Here is a 24,766-nt window from a genome sequence, read left to right as displayed (position 1 = left end):
CCATGTTTGAAAACCATATATATATTATTCCAACCCATTTATCATAAAGTTAAAAGAAAAAATTGTTAGGTTTTGAATTACCAAATTTAGTGACAAAATACATTCATTTGCAATCTTGTATGCAGTGCATACATACGAGATGTTGTGTACAAAAAAGACCTAGAAGATGTTGTTAAGACTTACCAATCATAATAAAATACTTATATGATATGATTTAAATTTAATCAAATAAAGGAAATGAGCAAATCGGAATTCTTTAATTAGAGTTAAAACTAGATTTGATTAAATTTGGTATCCTGCACATGTCTCAGTATTTGGACTATAGCTTTCGGCTTAAAAATCGGATTGAGGTGAAACCAATGGCATTGGAAAGCTAACGCAACATTCTACAAATCGTTGTGAAATAAGATTTTTGTAATTCGGATGTTTCCTATGCCAAAATTGTCCCACAAGATAAGGAAGAAAATCTAGACGAATCTTATTCCAACTAGTACTAGGTTTTCTTCCTATTTCAACTAGTACTAGGTTTTCTTGTAGTCTATATATAGAGATATTATGCATGAAATTGAAAGGAATTCCACATAAGAATTTCATGTGCTAAGAAAGCGTTTAAGATATTGAGTGTGTTAAAGGTTATGCCTTCATCAACAGATCATAAACAACCGAATTGTTCAAGATGTTCTAGAAATGGGTACTGCAGTAGAAGTCAAGTTGGTCGCTTATCTTATGCAAGTGCAAAGGTTTTGTAAGTGTAAACTTCTTATAATCCTTATTCTTTTACAGTTGATTGATTTTGGGTTTGACTGTCTCCGGAGAGGTTTTACTTTTAGAGAGTTCTTTAAAATGTTTTCTCCTCGTCACCAAAATATCCGTGCCACTACTTTACATATTTAGTGAATGACTGGTTGTATGATTTTTTTTTTTTTTTTTTTTTATTTGCATACACCTATTCGACCCCTTTTAGGTGTCGTTTGGAATCGTATATATATTTTTCAAAAACCATATATATATATATATATATAGCATTAACAAAAACAACCCTTCCTTACATAAAAAAAAAAATAAATAAATAAATAAAAAAGAAACAAAAAGCTGAAAGCAAAAGAAGTGAACAGAAGATGAATAATTCGGCAGTGAAAGGATGTATCAAAGGCAAAACTGAAGGATAACTATATAGAGGAGAAAAAGTGCAACAACCTTCCATAGGCTATGTTTGCCATTGTACTTGAAAGAGGAAGTGGCCTTTTTAGTAAATTTGATTGGTGTGAGAAAAAAAAAAAGTAAAAATATTTTATATATATATATATATATTTTTTGTAATAATTTTTTTTTATTTAAATAGTAATAGAAGTAATCAACTTTTCACATTTAAAAAGAAAAAAGAAAAAAAAAATTGCTTTGGGAAGTAGAAAAAGACACTCTGGAACCAGAAAAAAGAGAGAGAATTCAAACATTCTAGGTTGCATCAGTAGTGAGCCTGGGACAGCCTGTACTTTGTCTAGAAAACGTCAAATTGCACACCGTTTGATGCTCCAAAGACCAAAGTTAATTCGCTTTCTGCAAAAATCGGTTTTCTTCCGAACATACCCCTAAGATCTGCTACTGCCAACTTAGGAATCTTAAAAGCATGCTTGAAAAATGAAAATATTGGGGCCAATGCCACTGGGATTGGTGTTTCCTGAGTTGCTTCCAATTGAAGTATTGTTCAATTGGCCTTTTGATATGCCTTTTGTTTTTTCCGAAGCATGCTTGCTCTATCCTCTAGGAGGTAATAATATTATGAAAATTCGTGCACTCAGTCACAACATTACCAAAACGAACCACAACCCCACCAACCACAAGGGCTAGTGGAGCATGTAAAAGCTGCATCATGTGACCCCGAGCCAAGACCGCTACGCATGAAAACAAAGTACCACATGCGAGCCAGAGAAGACCAAGGGAGATTAGTCCCATGGAAGCAAAGTCGTAATTCAAACCGCATCATAAGCTAGCCCGCCAATGGGCCATGTTTTCTCCAAAATTTTTTTAAAATGGTCTTTAAATTTAAAAATAAAAATAATATTTCATCCCTAATTTTTTTAATTTTGCCCTCCAAACTCCATTTACTCCTACATTTTTTTTTTAAATTTTGCCTACCCTAATTTCAAATTATAATTCCGCCCCTGATACTGGGTGAAATTAACATCATCCGCGTGCACATGCTTTCACTAATGAAACTGTCAAGCATATAGGATTGACCGCCATAAATATTTCCCATCACTGGTATTTATCCTAAAATTTTTCCCATTCAAGTGAGGTTATTGGTCAAGTAATGCAATAGAAAAATGGGTCTTAAATTCATTAAATTGGTAACTTAGGCCTGAATATCAAAAAGAAATTGCGAGATAATTTTCCTAATAAATAAGTTACACAAGCATGATGGGTTTGTTTGGTAAATGATTTCGTTTCGGTTTTAGTTCGATACTATAACAAAAATTAATTGATGTAAAAAAAAAAAAATGTTTTGTATAAAAAAAATTTATTTTATAGTGATGTTTTTATTTAAATAATAATAAAAAATGATTGATGTGATGTAAAAAGTAAAAAAATGTTAAAAAAAAAATAAAAAAAAATTAAATGAAAAGTATTGTGCCAAAATCATGCCAAAACAATAGACTGATGTCTTTGGTAACATGATTAGACTATTACATTAAATTGTTAGAGTGTACTAATGCACATGGTTAGACTGTTACATTATCGATCCTCTCCACACGTTGTAGTACTTCAAATGCACGTAACATGATAACACCACATGATAGGTGCTCAATTTCTCATAAAAAAAAAAAAAAACAAAAAAAGAAAAAAAAAAGAAAGGAGCCCACAACTATTTTAAAAATTTTAAAATGGTCTTTAAATTTAAAAATAAAAATAGAATTTCATCCCTAAATTTTTTAATTTTGCCCTCCAAACTCCATTTACTCCTACATTTTTTAATTTTGCCTACCCTAATTTCAAATTATAATTCCGCCCCTGATACCGGGTGAAATTAACATCATCCGCGTGCACATGCTTTCACGAATGAAACTGTCAAGCATATAGGATTGACCGCCATAAATATTTCCCATCACTGGGATTTATCCTAAAAATTTTCCCATTCAGCTGAGGTTATTGGTCAAGTAATGCAAAAGAAAAATGGGTCTCAAATTCATTAAATTGGTAACTTAGGTCTGAATATCAAAAAGAAATTGCGAGATAATTTTCCTAATAAATACGTAACACAAACATGATGGGTTCATTTGGTAAACAATTTCGTTTCGATTTTGGTTCGATGCAAGTTTCCTACTTACCGTCATATTTTTTTTACTAAATTCTAACATAGTCCTTAATAAATTACAATTAAGGAGAGATGAGAGAAATATTTGTGTTAAAATAATGGATATGAAAGTTAAAGTGCTTTCCATTGTATTGGATAACATTGTAGCTTATCCAACATTTAGGAAAAGTATAGGGTATCTGTTGCATGCAGTTTTAAAAATCCTTTTCGAATTCTTTTTATATTTAAATAAGAGAAAAAGTTTTAAGAAAATTGCTGAGAGTACTCTTACAGAAGTTAGGGCAAAAGGAAAAGAATATAGTCATTGACTTATTCATGATCAAGAGCTTATTTGATATTGTGTTAAAGAGTTTAAAAAATACAAAGAGATTATGGGTAAGTCAATGAACAAATTCTAGACAGATTTTTATTGGCTATGCAAGCAGTTTGAACTTTAAGCCCTTATGTCGGGTGTTGGATTCAAGGCTTTAAACCTTTTCTTAGGGCTTAAGAGGTTAATTAAGATTAGACAATCTGAATGAAATGTAGTAAAGAAAAGAAGTTCTAAATTCTGATATTCTATTGAGTGTGTGGTGGTCATTTGTTTTAATCATCACGTGACCCCAACACGCAACAAAATTTCTTTAGCCAAATGGAAGGAAAAAGTAAAACAAGAAAAAAGATATTATCTGCCTCTTGTACCTATTTTCAGTGAGAATTTGAGCACCCGAGGAATGCTACAATGCATTCTACCCACCATCTCTTCACCTTGTCATCTTGATTTTTTCACAAAAAAAAAAAAAAAAAGCAGCAGAGAGAGAAGAGATGGTGGGTAGAATGAAGAAAGCTTATCTCTTGAGCACCCTCTCATGTTGTATGTTGTGTGCATTTCAAGCAACCTTGAAGCATCCTCTCATGTTCTGAGGTTTTTATTGAGAGCATAGATTCATTTTATGACCTATTTTTTTTATTGTTTATTTGTATTTTTTCAATGTAATTTTCTTCTTACGTCTATTATTAGAGCACTCTTCAGAGTCTTACCAAAACTATTTTTTAGTTATTTTGGTAAAACAATTTAACTAAAATGGCATAAATGTCAACTTTTTAGTCTCACTACTTTAACAAAAAAAAAGTAGTGAGGTGAACAATACTCACCAAATTTAAAAATTACTATTTACTTACATATTGATTAAACAACTCGTTCTCTTCCTTTTTGCTTTTCGTTTCTCTCTCTTCCTTTAATAGTTAAAAAAAGAATAAATAAATCTTTGAAAAATAATATTTAAATGGAATAGTGAAAGTGAATTGTTAAAATAGTAAGGTTGATAGGGTACTCTAAAAAAGTGAGTTGTCAAAATAACTAAAAGTGTTTTAGTGAGTAAAATTTGGTGAGACTGTTAGGAATGCTCTTAGAGCACTCATTGCAACCTCTTCAAATCCACTTTTTGGTTAAATTGGTTTAACCAAAATGGCTTAAATGTACACTTTTTAGCCTCACCAATTTAACAAAAAAATTTGGTGAGGTGAACAGTACTCATTGAACTTAAAATTTACTACTCACTCACCTATTCATTAAACAAATATATTTTCTCTCTCTCCCTTTTTGCTTTTCATTTCTCTCTCCTTTATTTATTTATTTTTTTTCCTTTTCCCTACAACCTCTCTCCCTCTTCAATGAAATCAAAGTATATATTATGCCATATAATTGCATTGAATATTATTACTGCTGAATGATAGTAAAGACGAAAAATCCCTTTTTTTAATTTTTTAATTTTTTTTTTTTTAAAAAAAAATTCTCTAGAATTGATATGGGAGTGGAAATTAATAAGCCGCTGATGTGTAACAATCCAAAATCATTCATGAAAAACATTACCTTCTTCCAATAGAAATTAAAACTAAGAAAATGAAGGAAATATTACAAAATTTTTAAAAATATTACCGTTAAAATAAGACAAATATTCCTAAAATAGACCATTAAAAAAATACAAACATTCAAAAATATAAAAGTTAGAGAAAAAATAAACAAATCATTGAAAAATAATATTTAAATGAAATAGTGAAAGTGGGTTGATGCTGCTATGAGTGCTCTAAAAAAGTGAGTTTTTAAAATCACCAAAAGTGTACTTTTGGTTATTTTAATGAGTAAAATTTGGTCCCCAAGGAGTAACTCAATCGGTTGTGGACCATACTTAATGAAACGGAGGTCACTAGTTCGAATCCCCTCTCCCTTCCCTTGTGTAGACATGTCAAAAAAAATAAAATAAAATAAAATTTGGTCAGGCTGCTAGGAATGTTCTTACCAAAACATTTTTTTAGTTATTTTGGTGAGGCAATTTAACAAAAGTGGCTTAAATCTCCACTTTTTAGACTCACTATTTTAACCAAAATAAAAAATAAAAAATAGTGAAGTGAACGTCACCAAATAAAAAATATTATTTACTCCTCTATTGATTAAACAACTCGTTCTCTTCCATTTTGCTTTTCGTTTCTCTCTATTCTTTGAATAGTTAAAAAAAAAGAATAAACAAATCTTTGAAAAATAATATTTAAATGGAATAGTTAAATTTTTAATAAAATTAACAAAAAAAAAAAGTACTTTTAGTTATTTTGGTGAGTAAAATTTGGTGAGGCTATTAAGAATGCTCTTAAGAAGCATGCCTCTTTTTCGGTGTTTTAATCCATGTAACTTTTTCCTTATTTGCTTTTAAAAAAAAAAAACAAGGTACCACAGCATGTGGAGAGATCTTCAATGTCACTATCTAGTGGTTTGCATGGTACTTAGCACTTGGACATAAATTAGCTACAAATTAATTGTAGTTAATTCATACAAATTAATTTGATAAAATGACACTTGTTCTTAAAGCATATGAGAAGCAATCGGTAGGGTGAAAAACCAATAAAAATAATTTAAAAATAATATTTTTAAAAAAATAAAGAGTAAAAATAATAATTTGTTAGAGTTCATATTAAAAATATAATAAAAAAATAAAAATATGTATTTTGAATAGTTAAAATAGCTAGTATTGTTCTAACTTTGAGCATTCTCAATGGAAAAGCCAAATGTTACTTTTATCTAAAATAGTTCTTCAAATGCTTAAAAAATCTCTTACATTATATTAACCAAAACCAAAATATATAGAGAGAGCACATATTATGAGAGACATATATATATAGATATTTGATTGAAAAGATAAAAAAAAAAAAAAAAAAAAAAAAAAAAAAGAGATAAATATGGTAGCACTTTTCAAGGAAGCCATTTTATTTTTTATTATTTCTCTTACCTATTTTCTCTCGCATGTTCTCTTTTTTTCAAAACTTTTCCCATTTTTCCTCGCATGTTCTCTTTTTCCCAAAACCTCTTTTTCCCAAAACTTTTCTCACTTTTAATAATATTAAATGATATAGGTAAAAATATAGCTAATCGGATATAAGAGACCTTTAAAAATTCATTAGCTAAACTAGATAAAATACGTTTTGAGAAACCATTTTGCATAAAAATTTGACTCCTCCATTAAAAATGCTCTTTTACATCCTTAATTTTTGGTGAAAGAGAACAATATTATATTCTTTTATTATTAGGGGAAAATACATTTTACCCCCCTGAAGTTTCAGGAGTTTTTCAATTTGAACCCCAAAGTTTAAAAATTGGCAATGTACCCCCTGAAGTTTCAAAAAGTTTCAATTTGAACCTTCCGTTAATATTTTCCGTCTAAATGGATGGAAGTGGTCCCACGTGCGCCTCACGTGACATATTAAGCCGTTTTCTTCCAATTTTGCCCTCAATCTAGATATCAAAATTATAAGATTACCCTCAAAGGCTTTTCTTCTGCACTTACGTACTGCACGACAATAAGAAGAGAGTTTCGTTCCCAAGTAAAAAATTTCTCTCTTGCACTCTCTCTAACACACAATGAAAAAAATTTCTCAGGCCAGCCGCTAGGTTCTGGCTGTGAGAGGAAATGCTTCCAAATGCTTAATTAGATAACTAAAATGCCTCCATGAGATGCCAGCCATTGCTTGGCCCCGTACGCTTGAGAAGAAATCCCTTCCATGCCCATTGCAAGCCCAGAAATGACAGAGTAGCTCCAAATCAACGTAAATCAACGTAAGGCTCGTTTACGTTAAACAGAGTTTGAACATTCTCCTCCTTCAGACGGAAGCCATAAGTCAACTCCCGAAGTGACGAATATCCATCTTGTGTTGTTGCCAGGCATCCACTCTGAATCTTCTTGTCAGAGACATTTGCAGTTTGATTTCCATTTGTTCCCCTCCTCGCATTACTCTTGTTAGATAAATCTGCAGTTGGATTTCCATTTAGGTGAAAGCCAATGTATCGTTTTTCTTTCGCAAGCTGAATTATAGCGTACCGAATTAACGGGTGCATCTTGTAAAGTTCTAAGCTTGGTCTGCGCTTTTTGGAAATGCGCTCGATGATGCCTTTGTCGATAAATTCTTGGAACAAATCGTTCTCCTTCTCCTCGCCAGTCTTGGAGGATAAGAACCCCTCGCTAACCCACCAATGGACCAATGCTTTCTTCTTGATGATCCGGTTCTGGGGGATAAAGTTTCCAGTCCAAGCACATGGTCCAAGAAGATCACATTCATACCAACAACAACATTATTTACCTGAAAACTAATAATCTTTCTGAGGCATGTAAATAATGACACCCTATAGTTCCTAGCACATGATCCATTGATGACAAAGAATCACTCTGCTTTTGGTTGCAGAAACAGGGTAGAACAAAGGAGTGTGGATTTCATTTCATACTCTGTGATTGCACTTCTTTTTCTTCAACAAGTTAGAGGGTAAAGAATTTGGAGCTAATTAATTATTATTGTTGATAATTGGTGCATTTGACTTGCCGTGATTGGTTTCAAGGCATACCACGTTAACAAAACCAATTAAGAAAACTAGAAACATGCATGCATGCTCCATCGCCCCACGGCTGACTGACATGCATGTGAAAGTGTCATTCTCTAAGCTTTGCTATATATATGCCAATGCCTCTTTCTGTTTCTCATACCTTCTCATTTTTTTCGAGCTAATTAGAGAAAGAGAAAGAGCCGTACGTTGGCATATCATGGCCAACTGGGGATATTTGCATGGTTACTCCACCTTAGAAAATAACTATGTTCCCTTAATCATTATCTTCATCTTTAGTACGACGTTCCTTTCCATCTTTCTTCTCAAATTCAAGTCAAAATTCCATAGAAACAGTGAGCAAAGGCCACTCCCACCAGGCCCAAACAAGCCAACATTCCGGTGGATACATGGCCTTATGAAAGATCAATGGAAGAAGATGAGAAAGGTGGTGGCTTCCAATATAATCAACTCCAAAACACTTCACTGGCTACTTAATAAATGGACGGAAGAAGCCGACAATCTTGTTCGGTTCGTTTGTAACCAGTTCACTTCACTTTGGAGCTTACTCAATCATATTTATGCATTTGCTGTGTCGGATTACATCCCATGCTTAAGAGCGCTAGACTTAGATGGTCATGAGAAGATAGTGAGTGAGGCTATGAGAATTGTTAGCAGCTATGAAGAACCGATCATCGATGAGAGAGGCGAGCAATGGAGTGATGAGAAGAAGAAGGAGGCTGAGGACTTGCTTGACACTTTCATTTTGGCAAAGAATTCCAACGGGGAACTAGCTCTATTAGTAGAGGAGATCAAAGCTCAAATCACGGCAATTTTGCATTTTCTCCTCTCTCATTCTTTTTCGAGAACCAAACAGAAAGCCAGCAACAAACCAGAAACGGGACGACAAGAAAAGTTGGGTATTTTAATAACAGCCATAGTAACCTCAACCCGTATAACTGCCAGAACCCAACGGCTGGCCTGAGAAATGTTTTTCAGTGTGTGTTAGAGAGAGTGGAAGAGAGTTTTTTTTACTTTGGGAAGAAGAGAAGGTGCAGTACGTGAGTTTAGAAGAAAAGCCTTTGAGGGTAATCTCATAATTTTGATATCTAGATTGAGGGCAAAATTGAAAGAAAACGGCTTAATATGTCACGTGAGGCGCAAGTGGGACCACTTCCATCCATTTAGACGAAAAATATTAACGGAGGGTTCAAATTGAAACTTTTTGAAACTTCAGGGGGGTATATTGCCAATTTTCAAACTTTGAGGTTCAAATTAAAAAACCCCTGAAACTTCGTGGGGGTAAAATGCATTTTCCCCTTATTATTATTATCAAATATGCACTGTCAAGCACAGTAACTATTCAACAAACCTTTGGGTACTTTGCGATATCGGATGTATAGTGTTTTTAACAATATATCTCAATAAATAACCAAAAAGTTATTTTATTTGGCCAACCTTCCGTACAACAAAAATTCTATTGATTGTGTTGAACAGTTTTTGGTTCTTTTATATATACTTTTAATTAAATTTTCGGAGCAAATGTAGTGATCAATTATTGAGCTAAATAATATGATCACGCATATCACATCACAATAAAAAAAATAAAAAACATCATTTAAAAAAAATTATCAATCAATCCCACTATATTTTTCAACGAATCACGTTTTGAAAACTAATTTTATATAGAATTATACCAAACACACCTGTCGTCTTCAACCAAAAAAAAAAAAAAACAATTTTCAAAGACCTAGAAACCTAGTGTGCTTATCCTTAACTTGGGAAAAAGACGTGTGAGATATGATGCACAAGAGGGCATTAAAGTCATATTTGATAATTTAAAATAATGCTAGTTGATGCCAAAAAAAAAAAAAAAAATCATCCCAAGTAAAATCATACAGTAGCTATAAACCAGTAGAAACTGGAACAAATAAATCATGGCCGTCGAATCGGGTATTGGTTAAAGATCATGAATTGGACCCTTGTCAAGACTACGTAAAACCGTTCACATGATAGTATTATTAGCCATAAATTGAGGTAGGACGGTAGGACTCAACACTCAATAGGCAACAGAAAAACTAAAGTTCGTTGGAGCCAGGTCCCTAGTTTGGATCGGAGGTTCGGAGCCCCGGTTTGGGTTGCTCTCTCAACATCTAGATCCCGCTAATCCAGGGTCCAGATCATGAGGTGCGATGATGCGCCACCACATAATAAAATCTCTCTCTCTCTCTCTCTCACCAGCTAGTTTGCTCCACCATGGATTCCCAACTTCAAAAATACAAATAATTTGATATATAACAATCCTTATATATATATATATATATATATATATATTGGCCATAACAAAGAAGGAGAAGAATATTTATTACATAAATAAAGCTAATAGAAACCAATACGATGTAAAAATTAACATGGAGTCAACAAAATTATAGTTCAACCCAAACAAAAACAAATCAAAACCCAATACTTTTCAAGCCTAACCCATTAAAAGAAAAAAAGAAAAAAGAAAAAGAAAAGACAAACCAGCACAAATAAACTTATGACTCAGATCTTTACATTAAAATCAAACCTAGGATGATGGAAACAACAGCCCATCAGCGTCTGATGTTCTTCACCTTGTGCCAGCCTTTCTTGCAGGAATCCCCAACAATCTTCACACCCTTCTTGAAGAAATACTTGAGATCCTTGGCCCTCTCCTTCACCTGATGCTCAAACCCAGCCATTGTTATCGCTTCAGAGATGCGAAGAAACCCTTCAGAGAGAGGAAGATGGTTATCAACTTTCTATATATATAGAGACAGACTGGGGAGAGGCTTCCTTTTAGGGTTTTTTTTTTTTTTTTAAGGGAGAGAAGATGTGGTAATTTACTTGCGTGATGGGCCTTGAACTCTTTTAAACCGATTATCTCGTGGGATCCAACGCATCATTGACACGTGGCGTGAATCAAGTAGCTGTCACGCACTCACGCTTTTCGCAGGGGTTTGATTGTTTCTTGGTGTTTTTCCACGTTGATTGCGGGATAAGCATGAGCTGGCTATCTGTGTGGGATGTGGGATTCTTGAACTCTCATTGGGCCCACATGGACCACCATGTCCTTTTTATATTTAGGCCCAATTTGTTTCCATTGAGCCCACTTTAACTACGAAAATCAGTTTATTTATGGCTTATGTTTATTAGGGTGTAAATGATGCCATGTTGTCACTTTCTAGCATTTTTAAAATGGTGAATTAATGTATAGTTGATAAGAGTTCTTAAAATGGGATCTGACTTACATACTGTTATTTTAATATAAACAATGATTAAGATTGAATATCAAGAATCCGGCTTACATGCTGTTATTTTAATAACAGCTTATATGCTGTAATTTAATCAACGATCAAAATTGAATTTCTCAAAATCTTTCTTTATTTTTTTTCTCATATTAAAAGCTTTTAAAAGTAAGTCAACTTTAAGATTTAATCTTCATTATTAATAAAACTACAACATACATGCTACTGAATTTTTGAGAAATTTAATATTGACTGTTACTTAAACTACATCATACATACTGTTATTTTACTGTTATAAAAATAACAACATTTAAGTCGGATCACTTTCATTCATTTCTATATAACTACCAAACAGGCCCCATATTTGAAGATCATTATTACTTTACAGAGAAATATCTTGGTCTCAAGTAGATATTATTTTTTTTTAGTCTCAAGTTTTTTTATTTTTTATTTTATAAAGCAATATTTACGGAGAATCATTTCTCAACTTTGAAAGCCATGGAATTAAGAAGATTCAAATTAAAAGCTTTAAAAGCATGGATATTAATGAAGTATTAAAATATTATGCCTGTTGGAATATGAACACAAGCACAGCTACTCATGGCATGGATACCATAAAAAGAGGTATAGAAATTGATTTCACCAGCTGGAATGAGCTTAAAGAGTCAAAAGGTGAGGCTTTTGATACTTGGAAGTCAATAAAATAGTACAGTAATTAATTGGAAAGTTACTTAAATTAATTAGATTAGATTACTGTGACTGCATGTCATACATATTTATTGCTTCAATTTGAAAAATGGAGAGAAAAAGGGTTTTTCAAATTTTGATTATATTTAATAGATAAATCATAAAGAAAAATACTAAAAGTACAATTATTTTATCTAATTTTGGGCTAATTTTTGTCTTATTTTTTAATTTAAAAATAACAAAGTTTAAAATAAAAAAAGTTAATGAAGCAATAAATTTTATTTTGGTTTTTTTTTTTTGGTATTTTTAAAAAAAATAAAAACTGTAGTTTACTTAGAAACTTTTTTCTTATTTTTTAATTTGAAAAATAACAAAATAAAAATTAAAAAAGTTTCAGAATCAATCATTTTTATTTTGGTCCTTCTTTATTTGGTATTTTTTTAAAAAATAAAAATTGTATTTTTATTCATAATAATGACCAATTTTTTTAAATTATTGCTTTAAAAACTTTTTTAATTTTTAATTTTATTGTTTTTTTAAATTAAAAAAAAAAAAAAGAAATTGGCCCAAATTAGTCCAAAATTGAGGCTGTATCATCCATCAATCATAAATGTGCCTGTTAGTACAAGTTGGGAGATTGTATTTAAGGTAGTGGGACCACAATTTGTTTAGAATCTTATAGGGTGGGGGGCCCTACTGGCCTTCCTGTCAAATTTCTTAACGTAGAATATAAATTGATGACAAAGAGTTGTGACCGAAGGCCAATATAATTGTTGTCTTCTTAAATTCATGATGGCCCCCATGAAGAAACGTCATCATCCATGAATACCAACAAAAAAACTTTAAATATATGCATTATAATTCTAAAATTATTGACCAAGTGGTAATTGAAATTTCCTAAAATCGTTTATAAAGTTCGATTTTACTTATAGTCCGTTTGAAATGTGTGATTTGAAAATCCAATTAAAAGTTTGTTTGGGTGTGCGTTTAAAGCGCCTAAAAATATGTTTAACACTCAAAAAGTTTCTTTGAATATATATATATATATATATATATATGTGTGTGTGTGTGTGTGGTAAAAACAATTGAAAACGCTTAATGGTTCAAAAAGCTTAAAATTGCCAAAAAAAGGATTTTTGATTTAAAAGCTCTATAAAAATTACCAAATATTTAAAGCATGTTTAGAATTGCGATTGAAATATAAAGCTTTTAAATCAAAAATCGTTTTTTGATTTAAAAGCTCTATATCTCAAACGCAATTATTTAGTAGTTCTTGTGAATCTAATTCATTGAAATTCTGTCCAATAAAATTGAAGAATTATAATTCTATTTGCGATATTCCTATCTATTATTTTGGAGATTTATAATTCTTCCATTTTATTGAACGGAATTTCCATGAATTAGATTCACAAGAACTACTAAATAATTGTGTTTGAGATATAGAGCTATTAAATCAAAAAACAATTTTTGATTTAAAAGCTCTATATCTCATACGCAATTCCAAACATGCTTTAATTATTTGGTAAAATTACAATTTGACATTTAAAATCGCAGTTTCGTCTTTACAAAATCATGCGGGGTTTTTTTTTTTTTTTTGAAAAACCCTAATTGACTCCAATTAACACCTATTCTGTTTGTTTAGGTCTTTCACAAAATATTATGCGGAAATAGATATAACCTAACTGATAATAATCAACCAAATACAAACAGATATGTAAAAAACATTCAAGAACTCAGATATTTGGTTACAAAGAGAAAACCATTTAGAAAACTCTCTAAATATAATACATCTTCGGGATAGCCAAACCCAGGAAATTATTCAACTATAAAAGAATAAGGATTGCAAGAAGTTTACACTTATAAAACCTTTGCAATTGACGCTCCCTTGCATAAGACAAGTGACCCACTTCACTTCTACCGTAGTAGCCCTTTTTATAATATCTTGCACAATTCTTCTATATGATCTCCTTCACCAGAACTTCGATTGGTTCCAAGTGTTTAATCATAGAAATGAAAATGAAATTTCTCGTCTTTACTCTAAGAGAGATCTAAATGCTCCAGTTCGATATCTATATCTCTCTCTCAGCTTATAGTATTCGCTCTCTGAATACATACGTAATAATGTGCATAAGGATCATTTTAAAAAAATTGCACAACAATTAAGCGGATGTGTCCAGACAGGGATAAGTACGTGTCTGGATAGGGCTATGGTTACATATGCGTAAACCCTTCATGTCTGGACAACCAAGCCCTGTGTCCGAACAGGTCTTGGAAGAAACCAAGTTGAGCTCTCTGTAAATGCTGTTCGGACATTGCTTCTAGCTATCCGGACAGATCTTTGAAGAAACCAAGTTGAGCTCTCTGTAAATGCTGTCTGGACACTACTTCTGGTTGTCCGGACGGGATGCTCATTTTCATCAGATTGCATGCAAACCGAATGTACCAAAACATAAACTAACATTTTTTATTTTTTATTTTTAAATAAAAACATTTCCTTGCGATTTGAAAACGCCAATTTTTCTATGTTTTTAAATTTTAATTTTTTAAATACACACTTAAACGATACATTTTCTACGATTCGGTTTAAGATCACACTTTTTATCTACGAAACGCACCCTTAGCTAGAAATTGTCGTGAAACTTTGGGCTTGTTGGGTAGCTATTTTGGAAACAGTTTTTCTGTTTCGAAAACAGAAAACGCATTTTTGTACTGTTACTCATAAGCTCCTTTATAATTCACGCAATCTATGTGAACTAATTCACATAATTAATTATTTTTTCAATGGGGGACAAAAATGTTAACCTAAATTAGTTAGTCGGCCTCCTGTTTTGACATGTTTATGATCATAAATATTGAAAGTAAACAAGTTGCTGCACCATATTAAAAACATGGAATCAGATTTGGAAGAATCAAACCACCTTCAAGGGGACGAGTGCATATTTATTCCAACCGGATAATAATTGCCATCACCATCACCATCACCATGCAACTGTGAAGTATATATATATATGCACTTGATTTCTTTAGTGGTTCTTTGCAAAAGCTTTGTTGTTGTTGTCATCTGCAATCGTGGCATTACACTATATATATTCTTCTTTGTCTTGTGCTTTTCTAACTGTTGAGCTAAGAGTATATGAATATGACTTTCAATTGCAGTTCTTAGGGTATTGCATTCCATGGATTCGGATTCCATGCCATGCTTAGTGTATTGCATCAGGATGCAATACATTGTTCTTAGAAGTCTTTTAGTGATTCTAGTGGATGGGCCACCCTCAAAGGGTGGTTCGTATTAAATTACCAGTTACCTCAAAAGTTTAAACTAATAGGAAGAGGTAAAATTTAATCACTTAGTCATTACTTTAACACTCCCTCTCACGTGTGGGCTTAAACTCCATGTTAATAGGTAAGGTCCAACACGTGAAATATTTAATTAAATGAGGGGTAATTTGATGAAGTCAAGGTTCGATCTTATAATCCTTTGGCTCTGATACCATAAAGAAATTCGTAGGTCTAACTCATCTCACAAAACCGGTTCTTACAAGAGAGGGCTGTCCATTCTTTATAAACATGCCCAAGGTCTTGTTCACAGGCAATGTGAGATTATTTTTCAACACCTTCCCTCACGTATAAGCCTGTATTTTTTCTGGTCCTTATCATGGGGTAAGTAGTGCGGGCCCCATTCGTCTTGTGGTAGGCTTTGATGCCATGTTAAATTACCAGTTATTCAAAAAACTTAAGCTGATATGAAGAGGTAAATTTAATCACTTAATCATTACTTTAACAGTTCGGGAGTGGTCCCAAAGAGAATGGTTCGGCTACTCTACTATAATGTTGTTGACATGATTTGAACCGTTCATTTGAAATGAACAACCCAAAAAAATGGTTTAAATACATTTAAGCTCTTTGAACTATCATTCATTTTTAAAAAGAACTTTACAAATTAACAGGTGTGACACCTGGATACATCAAAGTACAATTTTGTATCAAAAAATAGTTAGAATGGATGAAAAAATCACATTTTACCAAGATCTTCCAAATCAACCCTAACTATGAAATTTTGGTCAATTTTGATTTTTCCATCCATTCTATCGATCAACGAAGTGACATTTTTGTCACAAAATTGTGATTTGATATATTCAAGTGTCATGCATGTTAGTTTGGACCCTTTTGAAAATGGTGCTATAATCTCTTTCACTAAGATTGTCGCCGTTAAGAGCCTAATCATTAACTCCTAAAATTTTAGGATTTTTGGATACTAATTTAGTAAAAACTCTTAACTTTTATGATTGTAATATTTCATCAAGTTTTTTAATTTGTTTATCGGTATTTAATGACTTAACATGATATCTAGACATAGTAACACAACATTTTAATCTTACTTATAAATCAATTCCTTTGTGACTCGAACCCTTACCGATTATTAAGGGCCTAACCATTTATTCAAAATTCCTAAAATGAAATCAGTCATTAAAGTTTCACTAATTTGCTAATAGCTCTTTAGGGTACAAAAAGTAACTGAAAACTCCATGTAAAAAAACAAGTTAACAAATAAGTTTATGTACTAAACTTATGTCCATAATTTTAATAGAAACCGCTAGAGTGTCATATATATATATATATATATATATATATATATATATATATATAATTTTCTTGAGGTGCCCTCAGGAATGATGATGGACTTTTATTGAAAATATCAAGGCCCTAGGAGTAGGAGGCTCCACGAACCCTTGATAGAGTAGAACCAATAAGCTACAAGCCAAAAGCCCTCCCTTCAAAGTTCAATGTTCCTGTTCCTGTTCAGAGACTAACATTTCCTGCCTGCAAAAAGGCTCTCCCTGTAAGCCGTGTTCCTACGATAATCTTTGTCCTATTCTTTGTTTGTCGTTGTATTTGTTGGTGTTGTTGTTGTTGTTTTTTTTTTTTTTTTGGCCTCTCTTGAAGTTGTAAAAGTTGTTATCTTCTGTTGTTTTTGTCCTGACTCCTTTCCTTTCTCTCTCTTTTTGTGGCTTTCATCGTATTTGCTTAGAGAGAGAGAAAAAAAAAAAAATCATACAAACATATATCCATCTCTAGTTAGATGTCTAGAGTTATTAAACAAGATATCCAAAAATAAAATAAACAAATAAAAGAAAAAGACTATGAGTCCATTTGAGATTGTAATTTTAATAAATACGATTTTAAAAATTACATTTTTTTTTTAAATTGCTACGTTTTAAAATCATAAAAGCGTTTAATAAAACATCTTAAAAATTATTTTTTTTATCAAATATTTGTTATGCAAAATCATGATTTTGGTTTAAATTCGTACTTTTTTAAATAAGCACCTCTTAATCTGCTTATAGAAATCGCAGATTTTTTTTCCTATTTTAAATTAAATACTTTTTAAATCGCAATGCCAAACACCTTACGTTTTGTGTTATATTTTAAAAACGCAGATTATTCTATAACATCTATCTCATGTGGAACTTAACCCTTTTAAACTGGAACGTGTATACTCTCAACACCTATCAAAACGGCTTAAAATTTTATATTTAAGACAACAATGTTAGAATTAGAGTCATGGCATTGTAGAGGGAGTGTATGACAATGGAGGAACTTAAGTTTCCAGTCCAGCAATAAGAGCTTCCAAGGACACACCCAATGATGACCAACTGTAAAAAGTTCTCTGCAGAAAAGTGTGCTGCACTGAAGATGACTGAGCTTATGAAGATTGCTTGCTGCCATTTCATTGTGGGTAACATTGATGTCAAGAGAAACCCTCTATAAACAGTTTCCTCCAGAACAGGGGTGACAATGCAGTAAAGGAGGACACATGCTGCCTTTGAGATGTCATTGCTCAGAAGGATCTCCTTCAATATGGGGTTGTTCACAGCCTGCAAGTATATGGCATAAGAGAAGTTACTTAATAAGGGAGAAAAGAAAAGAGCATTTCAAAAGTTCAAAGCACCAAATTTTGTATCACCAAACCTTCAATGATTTCTTCTGTACTTAGAGATGTAGAAAAACATTATAGAGGGAAATTAGAAAATAAAATTAAAATCCACATCAGAAACTCAACAAAAGCATGCAACAGCTAGAGAAGAACTCTATGAAGTTCCTTCTATAGCAATCAAGTGTTGCATGCCTCATATTAGTGAGTTGGCATTTCAACATCCAGTGGGGATCAAATTAATCCTCATCAAAGTGCAGAATTCAGGCAACCCTAATCACATAGAACAATAAACAACATGTCACTGAAATTACAACAACTTATAATATGATGAAACACATCATCAGGCTCCGTGCAAGGAATTCAGTACCATTTCAACAACCAAACCGATTTTAATGCACTGTTAACTTTTTTTTTTCTTTCAAAATTCGTTTGTCACCATCATCAAACATCAGATTGGTTGTTTTCTTATCAGAAACCAATTACTAAACGTGTAGATGAATTGATTCACTATACTAAACGTGTTTGCATTAGGCAATTTGAAAAGTATTTCCAGACTAGTTTTTTATCTGACATACATATCGCAAAAGTCTAAGATGGAAGAACGCAATTATGAGTATTCTATTTGTTCAAAAGTATAAGCTTGTTAGATTCAATAGCTTTAAAAACTAAGAAGGGAAGAAAATTATCTCAAGTTTCGGTGTTAGATCAACATGTAAAATTTAAATAAGATAAATAAAATGAGCAAAGCAAAAGGAGAAGCCCCATTGACCAACCTTGGACCCAATCAATCTGTCAGCAAGGATTGATGTAAGAAACACCAACAGAAACAGAAACCCAAATCCTAGTATTGATGCCAATAACCAGTTCCGCTCTTTCGATAAGTTGTTGGCTTTAAAGAAGTTTACAAACTCATATTTCGGCTTAGCAGTCCACCGTAGTAGAGACAGAGTTGCAATGAACTCTAAAGTTTGAACTACAAGCAGTGATAATACCTGCACTAATGAAAAAGGTAAATTGGAAACAGAAGAAAAACGGACGCCAATCATCAATGTGCAACTTCATTAATCTAAAACTCAGACAAATTGAGAGTTTGAAGAAACGAGTCCAGCCAAAACTCGAATTCAGACACTCAATACATCATGAATGAAAAAGAAAAAACAAAACATAAAAAGGAATGAGACAAATCTCATGATCATGGGATAAAATACTAGGTCAGATCCCAGGCTATCACATTATATTACATATCTGCAACTGATGCCTTGCAGAAGCCCAAGATATTCATAACTCCATACTACAAAACTATTTGCATGAAAACAAGAGTAACTGCCTGTAAGTCAGAATCCTTGTTCTAAGTAAACAGCAAAGGTTGCACGGGTATGGATTATATGCTGTGTAATTAGCCTCATTTAACCATGAATGCCTATCCAAACCTATAGTAAAATGAACATATCAGACCCTAAGCAAAAGTAACCCTCTAAGTCATGTCAGATAGGCTTTTCTTACATCTCTTTTATAATGTGTATGTCTATCAAGGAGAGGGCACCTTAAGCACATTTTCTGAGAAAATAAGAAAGTGAAGTACAATGATAAAAGGAGAAATAAAATCAAAACAGAAGAGATAGAAGAAGAATAGAATAAATAAAATGTCTCCTTTGCAAAGCATTTATAGTCATTCTCTTCCCTCCTCTTCCATTACTTCAATAATCTGATAGAGTCTAACCAGTGTAATTACTGTTCATAGAGATCTAAATATACTCACTTCCGTCTGTGGATCAAGATGAGGTTCATGCAGTATCCAAGCAACCACAGACAACCCTCCGAAACTCAAAGGAATGTGCAGATTGAACATGTAAAATGCCATTGTGGTCCATACACTCCCAGTATCCCAAGGAATATCTCGTGGCAGCACCGAGAAGCCCTATAATACAGAATCACAAAAAACCCCATTCCCGTATTTGAATCAACAGACCGGAAAATTCAAAAATGTCTAGACGTCTGGCTAAAATTCACTACTTATTCAACAAACACGTTTCAATTACACATTCTATGTTGCTAAAACAATCAATAAATTCTAAACCTTTTCACATTCATAATAGAAAATAACTAAAATAGTCATACGAGTCAGAGAATCATCTGCAATCGATGTATAAATCATGACACAAAAGTTTTCGACAATGCTGTGTTCTGAATTTTATCTTCCTAAGACGAGGGAACACAAAATGAGAAACTTTTTGTGGTATTTTTTGAAAACCCATTTCCAACAACATCTTGCCTATTTGTTAACCAGCAGAGAAGTGAACGAAATCGTAAAACACCCATTTTCTTAAACCTTCAGAAAGTGTTTTCATTTTAGTCTTACAATTACAGCTTTCATCAATCAAAGCAGAAAAAGAAAAAAAAAAAAAAAAAAAAAGGCTCCAATAAAACTTCAGATATACGGAAAAATATGGACATGATATATCGAATAAAATTCATATAATAAAGTAATTAGCAGAAGTGATTGTACCTGATAAGACGCCTCATGGGTGTCTTCATTTGGGGTGCAAGAACACTTAAAAGAAGCTTTGGAGCTTAGCTTAGATTTGGACTTGGAGGAACAGAGAAGAGCACTTAGAGATAGAAATGAAGTTAGCGGTTGGCTAAGTTGTACGCTCAATTTAGATGGTGTAGGATAAACAGGACCGCACTGTAACACTATCATTTCATTTCCAGCTCTTTCTCCCTGTGGCTACGCCAAAGTTCTATCCAGACCTGGCAAAGAGTCGGGTCATGTTGTGGGGTTCGCTAAAAACGCCATATAGTATGTCGCAAAACATGTTTGCATAGTGGTAAATTTGTTAAAATAAAGTAGGGTGGGCATAATATTCAATTGTTTTTGATTTCCAATCGTTGGTAGTCGGAATAAAAAAATTATTTCAATGTCGGTTTAGCAGTCGGTATAAATTTTATTTCTTCGGTTAACAGAATTGAATTGAACCGACTGGAACCAAACCAACTTAATTGTCTTCGGCCCTCAATAGTTGTTTGGTTCACTTGTTTAGCCAAAATCATGTTCAATAAATACTTATTTAGCCCACAAACAATTCATTTCGGCCTATAAAAATAGACTTGGCCCAATATGAAAAGACCATGACTAATCAACTTAATTGACCGACGACTTTACTGAGTTAACCGACTTAATTAAAATAGTTGAAATTTATTCTTGCTGGTATGAAGCTGGTTTATTAATTGACTTTTCGTAAACGAAAATACATCTATTGTCACCAATTTAACCAATACTCCGTCCTAAAATAAAGTGCACACAATTTAGGTGAATTTCATTAATACAAAATTTGGATAGAACTTAGCCATAAATCGCAACTTGTTCGATCTCATACTCGATGTGATGACAGTTTTGATACCAAATGATACAAATAGTTTTATATGTAGCAACCTTCCCCTCTCGTGATTCGGCCACATCATCTAGTCTACTGATTTTGCATCAATATGTGGCATTAGAGACATGTGTCACCATCTTACAGGTGCTGACGTGGAGATCCGTTAAATATTTAGACAGATTATAGACGGCAGTACTAAGTGTGTCTTTTCGATACCCATGTACCAAAATTGCATTTAACCCTAATTTTTAATATAACAGGAATTGGGATTTCCTAAGATTGCGTATTTTATTGAATAGATTTTACTTCGAAAATAAATATATAATCTAAACTAAACAGAAGTCTAGAAGTAAAACCAAACTAGCCTTTAGCAGACGCTTGAAACAGAGCAAACCAAGAAAAGGAAGGCCCAAACTCATCCATGTCGAGCGGGGTCATAGTGGAGCTCCTTAGAAACGCCACCAACTGGGGCAAGATTGTGGATGACATAGTGAAACTAGAGAGAAAGGTATTCCCTAAACACGAATCGCTTGCTAGGTCCTTTGATGAAGAGCTGAGAAAGAAGAATTCTGGGTTGCTTTACGTGGACGTGGATGGAGAAGTTGTAGGCTATATCATGTATTCTTGGCCTTCTTCCTTGTGCGCTTCTGTCACCAAGCTTGCAGGTTCCAAACCCATTTTCTTTGTGACATTTTTTTTTGCCAAATAAATGATTTTTTCTCCTTTCAGTGGGTTTTAGATTTTCTTCTTCCATTGCTGAGAATAGTGAAAGTCTGTTTTTTTTTTGTCCTTATTTTGTGATATTACAAAGTTTTCATCTTAGTTGTTTTGATGATTTCAATATGTGTTTCTTTTGACGATTGGTTCTTGACTGTGAATGCGAAATTGATGATTAAATGGAACTCTTAGAGACCCATCTGCTAAAAGTTTCAAAAATTCACGATTTTATTAGTTTCTCGATGTATGCAAGTAATTACTTCAAGCCTAAAGTTATCCACATGTTGAAAGTTGTTGAAGTACTGAAGTTTTGTGTTTTCCTTATCTTAGCATAGTATGTTCTTTCTTGTGGACGTGAGTTGGTGAAACTTCAAATGTGCTCATCACCCATTTGATGAAAGGATCAAAAGAGGAAAAAAAAATTGAAAATGAAAATGTGTATGCGTGTGTGTGCGCACACTCGTCAATGTATTGCTTTCCGCTATTTGATTTCTTTAGCGGAGATGTGACTGATGGCAAACCCTTAGATACCCAACTGGTGAAACTTGGTATAATTCTTCCTGTTTTTGAGTCTGTATTGAACATATTGTAATTTATTCAATTTGGGTGTTCTTTTTGATTGATGGAAACCAAACTCAGTGAAGGAGAATTGTAGGAGGCAAGGGCATGGAGAGGCACTGTTGAAAGCAGCAATTCAAAAATGCAGAACCAGAAATGTGCACCGTATATCGCTTCATGTTGATCCCTTGAGGACTCCTGCTGTGATTCTCTACAAGAAATTTGGTTTCCAAGTCGATAACCTGATAGAAGGTTACTATTCCTCTGATCGAAATGCCTATAGAATGTACTTGGATTTTGATGCTAATTAGTGGAATAGAGTTCAAAACTTGATCCAAAGTTTTGCGGTAATTTAATCTATGGAAAGATTTTGTTTGCTGTGTTGAGATTGCTGAACAAGATGATCAAATGAATCTTCTGTGATACTGAATACTGTGATACGATGAGAAGGATATAATCAATGAAGTAAAGAAATATGTTGTTTTTTGCAACTCTGTTATTGTAATTCTCATCGTCTTTTAAGAGATCAATGGATTTCTGAGATAATCTTGCCTGTTAAATATACATTCATGTTGCAAGCTTGGTCTTGCATGCATGGTGCAGTTAGAAGTAAACTATAGCTTCTTGATTGTCACCATCCCATGAGTGCTAGTGTGTCTCAATATGGGTAATGATTCTGTTTGTTAATGTTATTTAGAGGGTGTTTTTTGCTTGAAATATTCTGATGTGGCACAAGTGAAAGTAATTTTGAGAGTTTTGTGAGTGTTTTTGATGCTTGCTAGTGTGTCGCTCTATAAGCTCATATGTCTTCATGATGGTCACATGCCTTGCAACCCTGCTCAACAAGAGATTAATTAATAATTTGATTGAGAAAGACAAGTTTCTGAAGCTCTTTGAGCAATTTCAAAGTGGGTAAGGTTAAAGGAACAACAAAAATCATTTTATTTGCTCAGCCATCTATTTATTTCCCCTCAGACATAAATTTCTTTATAGCATCATAAATTTCTGATTATTCCTAATTGTAGACAACTTATAACTCTCTTCCTCTGTCATAAGTGACAAATTATTGGCATGCCTCAAACAAGAATGGCATGCCAGCATCTCTATTGATGGTTACTTTCTGGGAGTATTTCTTGGCTGAGAAGTCATGAACTTATTGTTCTTCCAGCTCATTGGCTAGGAGCAGAAAGGGAGTCAGAAATGGCCCATATTAATTAACTCCAAAACTATATCAAACAACTCAAGACAAATGGAATGTGATCTCTTCATTTTTTTTAAGTGAAATGAGGAGAGGAAATGAGCTATTTTATAATCAATATTACATTTCACAGATTTAGTGGTACATATGTTGCTACGTCATTTAAATTTTTTTAGCATTATTTATATCATTAGATATAACAATATAATAATGTTAACCATGAAATGAAGAAAAATGGAGAGAATTATTAAGAAACCATGGAATGAAGCAAAATGGAGATTATTTAGTAAGCACACAATTTTATGGCCATTTAATTAGGCAGCATTATATATATATATAAAGGAAACAATTATGTGGCACTATATGTACTACTAAATCTAGTGATGGATATATTGTCACGCGGTGAATATTTTGTTAAAGAGAGAGGAGAAGAGCCATTTTATGGTAAATTAAAACATTTCACAAATTTAGTGGTATATATGTTGCCACTTCATTTAAAATAAAAAGATTAATTATGTAATAATATAATAATATTTACACCATTAGATGCAGCAAAATAAAAATATTAATCATAAAATGAAGTAAAATGGAGGAGATTATTTAGTAAGCATACAATTTTATGGCCAATGAATTAGTCAAGCATTACAAAGAAGAAATTTATATTAAAAAAAAAAAAAGAGAAATGTTGCTGCCCAGGATCGAACTGGAGACCTTCAGTGTGTAAGACTGACGTGATAACCACTACACCACAGCAACCTTGTTGACAAGCTTCTTAGCGCAATTATTGAAGTACCGTAAATTAATGGTATGCTCCATTAACCCGAAGAAAAACACTCGAAAAAAAGAAAAGAAAAAGAAAGAGGGAAAAATAA

General features: G+C 32.8%; 2 protein-coding genes and 1 non-coding gene across 4 annotated transcripts; 1 reads left to right on the top strand and 2 right to left on the bottom strand.

Moving 5' to 3' along the window:
• Positions 1–17,617: 17,617 nt before the first annotated feature.
• On the bottom strand, positions 17,618–20,829 carry LOC132181493 (uncharacterized). 2 transcript variants are annotated; one of them, XM_059594742.1, is made up of 4 exons: positions 20,551–20,829; positions 19,804–19,962; positions 18,818–19,036; positions 17,618–17,985 (listed from the first exon to the last, which is right to left on the bottom strand). In XM_059594742.1, exons 1-4 carry the CDS (start codon positions 20,743–20,745, stop codon positions 17,644–17,646), a joined length of 915 nt encoding a protein of 304 aa, XP_059450725.1. In that variant the 5' UTR covers positions 20,746–20,829; the 3' UTR covers positions 17,618–17,643. The 2 variants fall into 2 exon arrangements, with proteins under 2 accessions (XP_059450725.1, XP_059450726.1); XM_059594743.1 differs by lacking the exon at positions 19,804–19,962.
• Positions 20,830–21,788: 959 nt separating this feature from the next.
• Positions 21,789–23,298, top strand: LOC132182721 (uncharacterized). The gene is made up of 2 exons (XM_059596043.1): positions 21,789–22,086; positions 22,778–23,298. The coding sequence occupies exons 1-2, from the start codon at positions 21,843–21,845 to the stop codon at positions 23,005–23,007; spliced, it is 474 nt and encodes a 157-aa protein (XP_059452026.1). The 5' UTR covers positions 21,789–21,842; the 3' UTR covers positions 23,008–23,298.
• Positions 23,299–24,577: 1,279 nt separating this feature from the next.
• Positions 24,578–24,650, bottom strand: TRNAV-UAC (transfer RNA valine (anticodon UAC)). Its single transcript has one exon. It is a non-coding gene; the product is annotated as a tRNA-Val (tRNA).
• Positions 24,651–24,766: the final 116 nt, after the last annotated feature.

This window comes from Corylus avellana, chromosome ca5 (assembly GCF_901000735.1).
Source record: "Corylus avellana chromosome ca5, CavTom2PMs-1.0".
In the NCBI taxonomy this organism is placed as follows: domain Eukaryota; kingdom Viridiplantae; phylum Streptophyta; class Magnoliopsida; order Fagales; family Betulaceae; genus Corylus; species Corylus avellana.
The sequence above is the reverse complement of the archived record's forward strand: the minus strand, read 5'-3'. Positions and strand labels throughout refer to the sequence as shown.